The sequence below is a fragment of the Papaver somniferum genome, chromosome 5, assembly GCF_003573695.1.
Source record: "Papaver somniferum cultivar HN1 chromosome 5, ASM357369v1, whole genome shotgun sequence".
NCBI classification, from domain to species: domain Eukaryota; kingdom Viridiplantae; phylum Streptophyta; class Magnoliopsida; order Ranunculales; family Papaveraceae; genus Papaver; species Papaver somniferum.
The window spans coordinates 30,873,700-30,882,474 of NC_039362.1; the positions used below are offsets into that span (position 1 = coordinate 30,873,700).

The window sequence follows — 8,775 nt, forward strand, 5'->3', positions numbered from 1 at the left end:
GTCCAAGTTGATCCACTCCTTTCAAGGTAAGATTCTGGAAACACTGTATATTTAGATTATCCAAAAACCCTACTAGTGCGACCACGCATGCACTTGTGCACTTACTCAGTTGCAGCCACACCATTTTCCCTTTTAATTATTTAGGTCTTAGGGACCCTCCTCCCAATAAGCATCCCCCGTGAGTGGTCTGAGCACGGGTGAAGGGAACAAGCAACATGAAGCTTCACGGGAAATCATAATAATGCGAAAAAGGATGAAAAAGTACTGAAAAGTTAGTGGGTTTACCCAACACAATTCCAATTAGAAATAAGACAAATGGACTCCATACATGTGATCACTATCACCAACAACCAACAGCAAAAACCATTAGATAGACATGATCCAACCAAACAACAAAAACTTTGATGCCCCTCTATAAATAGGACTCTTAATTTTACATTTACAACAGCAAAACAATCCACTTAATTTCATCAACAATGGAGTTCTGGTGGACAAGTACCGGAAGAACTCATCAAGTAATAATTATTCTTCTCTTTTTCTTTCTCTGGCTGTTAAAATACACTCACTCTCATCATTTTTTTTGCTTCACATTTGAACCCGGAGACAGTTATCAGCTTCATTTGATTATTCTTGTTTCCAATAATTATAATAGCTGGAGAAGTATGATGATTCAATTAGATACGTGAATGTAGATTTTTTTTTCTTTTCTCCACGAATTTAAACGTTTCGAGTTTAATTTCTGGAGCGTAGTTACTCTCAAATACTTACTTCTCAGTATGACATTTTTTGTTTTATTTTTTGTATTTTTTTTCTAATCCCTCATTCTAAGTTTGTAATAACATTTAAATGCAGGTACATGCTGAGAGAAAAACAATATTTATTCTGATACTTGGATTACTGAGTTTTTGTTTATTAAGAGGCGTTGATTGCCATCGAAGAAAAGTAAAAGTTTCACATTCATTTGATATTCAATACTCAGCCATTAGTTGTAGAGAGCACACAGCTTTTTTAACAGATTTCGGAGGAGTAGGCGATGGAAAAACATCCAATACCAAAGCTTTTCAATCAGCCATTAATCATCTTAGTCAGTTCCAATCTCAAGGTGGATCTCAACTTATTGTTCCTCCTGGTAGATATTTGACTGGAAGTTTCAACTTAACCAGTCATTTCACACTTTACCTTCACAAGGAGGCTGTTCTTCTTGCTTCTCAGGTTCGTTTTTTTTTTTTTTTTTTTTTTTTTTTTTTTTTTTTTTTTTTTTTTTTTTTTATCTTGCTACTATTATATATGCAACAGTTTCAACAAGCATTTTCATGCAAACTGCAAACTCTAACAATCATTCAAATGGTTGATTGCTTGGATGATGCAGTTAATAGGGGTAAAACTTGCTAGCCTAATGGTTAATGCAATTGAGTAGAAGTGACCTAATAAATATTCTATGTCGATAGATATTGTCTGAAAAAGCCCTACCATGATTTGTGTGATTGGGAGGGCCCTAAATCCAGCCTGACCGATCCTTATAGGGTATGGATTCCTTGGGTTTGAGAAATCGGTCTAATTCTAAACATTCTACTCCAATAAGACTTCAGAATAAAGATTTCCAGCATCGTTTATTCGCTTGCAAAACCTTTTCTGCTTGGCACATTGTGTTAGAGAAATAAATGATAAAGCATTGTAATGCACTCAATCATATACACACTTTTTCCTTTTGGGTGATGCACAATTTTGTAAATAAATGTGAAGCTTGCTTAAAATGTAGGAATAACATCTGGTGGAAAACCCCCAACTCAGGTGTCAATGTGAATTAAAATAGAAAAGGATGATAGTTTCCTTGAAGCCAAATTGAAGGAGTTTCATTTTCTGTTCGGTAGAAGGTTGGGTCGAGGGACATCTTTTTCCTTTGATTTGGCTTCAAAGAAAGGTCTTTTTTGTTTTTGCTTCAAGGACATAGTTTACAAATACTGGACTCGAATACACCATCTGTTGCTTGTTCCTTTGCTTGTGACTATAATAAGGATGTTCTGTCTTTCAGTTAATAAAGTTGCACTGATTTTCTGACTTTTGACTCTCATTCTGAAAGAAAATTTAAGGATTTATCTACTTAGTCCTGAACCCAATTCCTTAATTTTTAATCACTTCTCTACGGGACATCTAATGTGTATTTGTGGATGACCTTAGGAAGTGAGCGAATGGGAAGTGATTGAACCATTGCCCTCCTATGGTAGAGGAAGAGATGCAGATGGTGGAAGGTATATCAGTCTGATCTTTGGGACAAACCTTACTGATGTTATAATTACAGGTACTAAGTTTGTTTCTTTGCTGTATAGTGTATGTTTCCTGACGAAGTCTAATATAGCTCTACACAAAATTGTTAATTTTGCTTCATGTGTGCATCAACTTTTATAAATGGATCATAGGGTTCACATAGAGATGATCTAAGGGCTGATTTTTTGCATTGATGAGCTATACAATAACAACATGCTCATGAATAATCAGTGAATATTTAAACTTCCAACCCCAGCATTTATTTGACGGTAACTTGAGTAGTTCAGTTTATGTTCATCTATATAAGATGGAGATGATTAAGGTTAATTTATACGATGAAATGATTATTGGTGAGGATGAATCATAAAAAGGTGAAGAGAATATTATCGCAAAAAGTTAAAAGTTCTTAGTTCATCCAAGAACCAAATGCACTCTTGATATACAAATGACAATGCAGTTTCTCTCTTAGTTAGATTCAGAATGCTGCCATGGCCAAGAATTTTGAATAAATACACGTAAAGGTACTAGGGTGTAGATGTCTGTTGTAATTGACTCCGATTGAAGTAGCCATCGAATTGATTTTACTATGTATTGCTTTATTGAATATTTTCACATTCTTTGTCAACTTCCTGCAGTCTTAAAATTCTTTGATATATCTGAGATATCAATCATGCTTAATCACCTGAAATTTAAGTAAAATGCGTTTAAAACCAAGTAACATCTTTAATGTTAGTGTAGGAAGACAATGTTGTGTGAAACTGGGTTTGTATGCCATGGTGGTGAGTCACCAGAGATTCATGTTAGAGTGGGGATATCCTCCTGCCCCTAAAAGTAAACTCTGTGAAACCAAAATTCCATTCATATACAGAAATGAATTGAAAGATAATTTTTTTTAAATTTAATTATGGAGATGAGATCCATAGATAGAGGAATATGTAAAACGGCAGAGTTGAATTTAGTCTTTAGTGAGAGAACACTCCGTCAGTTTATAACAGGGTCGTCTTCCTAAAAAAATAAAATTAATTGGTAATGTGATGGAAGTTGTAGTTATGGACCTTATGGTTATAGAAACCAAGTTGGGTCGCCATTACCAGCCCTTTGGGTCCACATTTAGCAGAGTGATGTAGTTCAGTCCTCAAGGTATAATGTAATGTAGTTCAGTCCTTATGGTATAAGCTTGTTATCACATGTCACCTAGCCTCACTTCAGCCACAGGGTTTAAACTCCTGTAATTACATTAAAGATGGAACTTAGGAGATTATATTGGTACCTCAGCATTTAAAAATTGAAACTCTTCCAGCAACCACCTTATCTGTGATCATATTCTGGGAAACCATTTGCATAATCAATGATAAGTCTATATCAAAAAGTTTGTGGGAACAAGAAATAAGTAATGTTAAAGAAGGATGTTAAGCACCAAGTCACATGTCATCTTTTACTAGATAAAAAGTATTCCTACCTATATTAATGATGATATAATTTTCAATAATAATATCTAGCAAGCAGTCTTCTTTAATAAAACAGCCATGCGTCACAACACTGAAAGTCCACTATGTGATCCTTTCTGATGTATCAATGTGATCTATTGTGTTCTAGACTTGGTTGTTTTTAAAATCACACTATGTAAAGAGTCGACTTATCATATTAGAACCAGCTATCTATGGGATCACCATTATGAAACAGTTATGCTGCAAATGCCAGTTTAGAAAATAAACATTTAAGCTCAAATGTCAGTTAGCTCAATTGGTAGTGTCTGTTGTTGTTGACAGTTTAGATCCGAGTTCAAATCTCGTTAGCATCAGAATTAATGAATAATCTCTTGTAGACAAACTCAAGATATGTAAACATCCATTATCTTTGATTTTGGGGTAATGCCCCTTGTAAAGTAAGTCATAAGCCTCTGATGCTAACAGGATTTGAATCCGGGTCTAAGTTGTCAACAACAACAAATACTACCAACTGAGCTAGTTGGGGTTTATAGCATTTTTCATTTCCATACGTAAAACTAGAGCACAGTCTGTATGACTGAAGGCAAATTATTGGCTAAAAAAAGGTGATAAATTTTAGTAGTGAAGATAACTTCTTCAGCATGTAGATCATTATCACAAAAATTCAACTCATTTCTAATACTCGTAACTCCATTCTATGAAATGAATTTCAATGGTTAATGGATGGTTTTCGGTTGTTGATTTCAATCAACTTGTTATGGGATTAGAAGTCCTAGATTGAGTTGATTTTTTGTGAGGATGATCTACGTGATGAGACCGACATCCTCACTTTAGAATAAAATCTTCCTCAAAGGTCATTTCTTGTCGACCTAGATTAACTTCAAACAACAATACTACATGAATTTGAGTACTGTATGACCCAGTAACTTGTAGGCAAAGGTGGCCCTGAAAGAGTTGTTCTTCTATTTATTTATTATTTTTTAGTACTGTATTTTGATGGGAATTCATTTTTATCTCTAGTTTGGCTTTAAATACGTTTTTGTTTTGGTATCACAGACAACACATTTCAAGGCTTAACCTGAATATTGTATAGATGTTTCTACTGTATCCTTCGACATCGTCAGTTGACATTATGGCCTTGTGGTGGTTGGCATGATGATCGGTGACATGTTCCCATCCAGCACATTGGTTTTTTATTTGTTAAGTCCACCCAGCCATTTCTCCGTAACAGAGTTCTTTTGTGCTAAATGAGTACTCTCTTTAATCCAAATGGTTGGAGCAGGATAACTAGACTCTACTGGTTATAACTGCTATTATATATTAGTCAAAATATTTGTTTTTCAAAATGGGATCAACGGCAAGGAAACAAGTTTGTTGAAACGCGTTTTGCTGCATGAAAACTGTCTGTGGAATTAATTTTGAAGTGCAGTTTTGAGCATGTTTTTAATTTGACAAGCTCCCCACATCTGATTCTTTGTTGAGCTTAAATTGTAAAGAACAATGAAATTTGTATTGTTTCCGCGAAACTAACCTAATTGCATGGAAGTCAACTGTGTTTGACATTACTTCATTCCTATGGAGTTGGGTGGTTTTGCATAATCAATACAGATTCTATTGTTTGACTGCAATACATATTCCGAAGGAACCATCGCTCATTTTTTAAAAACATGGTGATAGGATAGTTTCAGGCGTAGATCCATGGAATAGACTATCGCAATGCTAACCCAATGATTACCATTGCTTAAGATTTAGTGCGTTGCCGAGGAATCAATTTCTTTACAATTAATTGTAGGTATTGTATATCCAAGGCATTTGAAGTATCAATACTGCTCGGATTTGTCCTTAGATTTCAGAATTGCATGCCCTTCTAAAACTGAATTTATAACCTGCCATGTTCAGGCTTTCACCCCCTCTTAATGATGACTTTTACTCACACTATTGAAGCAAGTTAATGTAAAGTTAACGTTGTAATATTGTTTTATTTAAACCACATCTGAAAGCTTCATTGCAGCAATTTGGTAAGTAAAGGATCAAATGATATGTATCTAAGTTATCTAAATCAGGTTGAATGTCAACTTAGACTGTTTTTGAGTAGAGCTAAAAGTGGGATAGAAAATCAAGTCCTCTAAATTAGGTTTAGCTACTGACACCTATGATCTAGAATGGGTTACCACCAAGGATGCACCTCAATCTAGATGTGTAGGGAGGATACTGCGCGACAAACCTGACTATTAAGTTTGTATGAGCTACCCCGGAAAGTGTGTCAGATGAGATAACGTGCAAACCAGTGTAGTATCCCTTTGCAACCGCTACACTTTATTAGCCGTAAGTGACAATAAGATCTACAGATGAGGGTGTTCTATGTGGCAAACCTGGAAAGTTTGAATTGTGAAAGTTGTTACTTTAGTCATTCAGAGCATCTCAGGTTTGGGAGCTAGTTAGGAAGGCCTTCATTTGAAAGCTAGACTGGAAGTACCCACAGAGTAGACAAGTTATCTAAAACGAGACCAAATGAAAACTTGTACAAATGAATCACCAAAATCAAATTGTGTCACATTGTTTAATTTCATGTTGTTTTGAAGATTAAAAGTAGTTGAGTTATAGAATTCATTATACATGATTTGACCCAATGGATTTCAGGAGCCAACGGAACAATCGATGGTCAGGGTGCCTCATGGTGGAAAGAATTCAAGAATAATAAGCTCAAGTATACCAGGCCATATTTGATTGAAATAATGTTCTCTGATCAGATTCAGATTTCCAACATTACATTATTAAATTCTCCTTCGTGGAATGTTCATCCTGTTTATAGCAGGTAATTTTCCATTGCCGGAACAAGTTCACTTGAGCTTAGGAATTCTAAGAATAGATGAAGCTGTTCTCTGTCTTCTTTCCACATTTTAGTATTAAATTTCTTACTTTTGCCGTGAAACTAAAATCTGTGCAGCAACATTCTCATACAAGGGCTTACTATTCTTGCTCCAATAGTTCCAATATCTCCAAATACCGATGGGATAAATCCAGGTTAATTTCTTACCTTGCAATAGTTTGTGCAGAAGAAAAAAAAAAGCCATGAATCTGTAAAAGTTTTAAGGCCATGTGATATATATGTAACGTGATTAGCTCATAATTTTCTAACTTGTAATTTTCCTTGAAGATTCTTGTACAAATGTACGTATCGAGGACTGTTACATTGTCTCTGGAGACGATTGCATCGCGGTAAAAAGCGGTTGGGACGAATATGGCATTGCATTTGGAATGCCAACTCAACATTTAATAATAAGAAGACTGACTTGTATTTCTCCTGATAGTGCTGTAATTGCATTAGGAAGTGAAATGTCTGGAGGAATTCAAGACGTTAGGGCTGAAGACATCCTAGCTATCAATTCTGAATCAGGAATTCGTATTAAAACTGCGGTTGGTCGTGGTGGGTTTGTTAAGGACATATTTGTTAGAAGAATGACTATGAAAACTATGAAGTGGGCATTTTGGATGACAGGGAATTATGGGTCTCATGCGGATGATAAATATGACAAAAATGCTCTTCCTGTGATCAATGGGATCAATTACAGTGACATGGTAGCTGATAATGTGACTATGGCAGCACGATTGGAAGGAATAGATGGAGATCCTTTCACAGGTATATGTATTTCGAATGTTACCATTAGTATGGCTGCAAAAGCAAAGAAAGTTCCCTGGACTTGCACTGATGTTGAGGGGTTAACGAGCAGTGTTAGTCCTACAGCGTGCAATTTGTTACCTGAACAAGTTACAAATTGTCCCTTTCCTACCGACGTCTTGCCAATTGATACAATTGAAATTAAGACGTGTTCTTGCAGAACTAATTACTTTATTTGAGGTTGATGATGTATGTTTTGATGTTCTTCAGTATAAATTTGTGATGGCATCAATTCCGACCTTGAGTATTTTTGCAATGTAAAAACCCTTATATAGTTAACCATATCAAATAAGAACCTCACCTGGGAAATGATTTTATATATACTTCGTAGTTTGGTTTCTTACCGTGTACATATCTTATCTGTTGGCTGTAGTAATTCTTATTTCTTGTTTATATACACTGCCATTACACTTTGCAACTGTTGCCTGTAAATGGTTATCTCTTTTTTTTAGTCAAAAAATACAGTACTTGATTGCTTGGTCCTGATTACATTCATAGGTTATTGTTTTTTTTTTTGCCAGGTTAAAATGGTTTATTAAGCAAAAAAAACGTAATTATAAGAATTACAAAATGGGAGGTTCAAGGCCTCCCCACTCCCATAAACGAAAGGAGAGTAAAAATAACATCAAAATAAGCTCCTAAACACAAATAACTAACAAAAAGAAGGAAACTAGAATTTTCAAAATTCAAGTTCCTCCACCACCTTCTTTGTACTTAAAGGTACAAAAAAATAAGGTGGCAATTCAAAACTAGGAGTGCCACATTCTTTGGCAATCTGGCAGATCATCTCCCTCTAATGATTATCAAAAAATAAATAAAATAATCACCATCTAAGCTCCATCTCTAATTTCAAAATAATCTTTGTTAAATTGTTGCAAAAGATTAAAAGCAGATCAACTCAAACTTTGATTTTCACATTATCTCACACTTTGATATCTTTTCTTTTTGAACAAAACCTAAACAATAGTGGATTTACAAGACGAACATATTCCCAAAATCTTAGCTTCAAATCCGTTGTTGTTCAAAATTTATTCAAGGTTTTCCCTATTTCCCATTCCCATATTTCCTATTTCCCATCTCCTTCACAATTTTTAAAATCAATTTACTTTTTAATTCTGGTTTTCCATGTATACCACCCATAAAAGTCAATTTGACTTTTACTATGAACATTATCATTTTTATTTTTCTTCTTCTTCATTAATCCATCTTTATCATTAGAAAAAGTACATATTAATTAATCGGCGATTGATCGGTAAACGGAAGATTCCATCATTGAAGAACTAACAGCGAGGTAGTCAATTGAGATTTATATAGACTTTCATAGATTTTATATTTGAGTGACTCCCAGAGATTCTCTAAAAGATATTTGAGTGACTCCCGGAG

At 34.8% G+C, this 8,775-nt stretch overlaps 1 protein-coding gene across 1 annotated transcript; it reads left to right on the forward strand.

Annotated features, from left to right (window-relative positions):
- Positions 1-356: 356 nt before the first annotated feature.
- Positions 357-7,735, forward strand: LOC113281289 (probable polygalacturonase). Its single transcript, XM_026530000.1, has 6 exons — positions 357-515; positions 853-1,212; positions 2,179-2,299; positions 6,354-6,528; positions 6,661-6,737; positions 6,871-7,735. Exons 1-6 carry the CDS (start codon positions 477-479, stop codon positions 7,569-7,571), a joined length of 1,473 nt encoding a protein of 490 aa, XP_026385785.1. The 5' UTR covers positions 357-476; the 3' UTR covers positions 7,572-7,735.
- The last annotated feature ends 1,040 nt before the right edge of the window (positions 7,736-8,775 follow it).

Bases quoted from the DNA above. Each gene is read 5' to 3' on its own strand.
- LOC113281289 (XM_026530000.1), top strand. From the start codon at position 477: ATGGAGTTCTGGTGGACAAGTACCGGAAGAACTCATCAA. The intron at 1,213-2,178 runs GTTCGTTTTTTT...GGATGACCTTAG, and splicing joins CTGTTCTTCTTGCTTCTCAG to GAAGTGAGCGAATGGGAAGT. The intron at 6,529-6,660 runs GTAATTTTCCAT...AAATCTGTGCAG, and splicing joins GTTCATCCTGTTTATAGCAG to CAACATTCTCATACAAGGGC.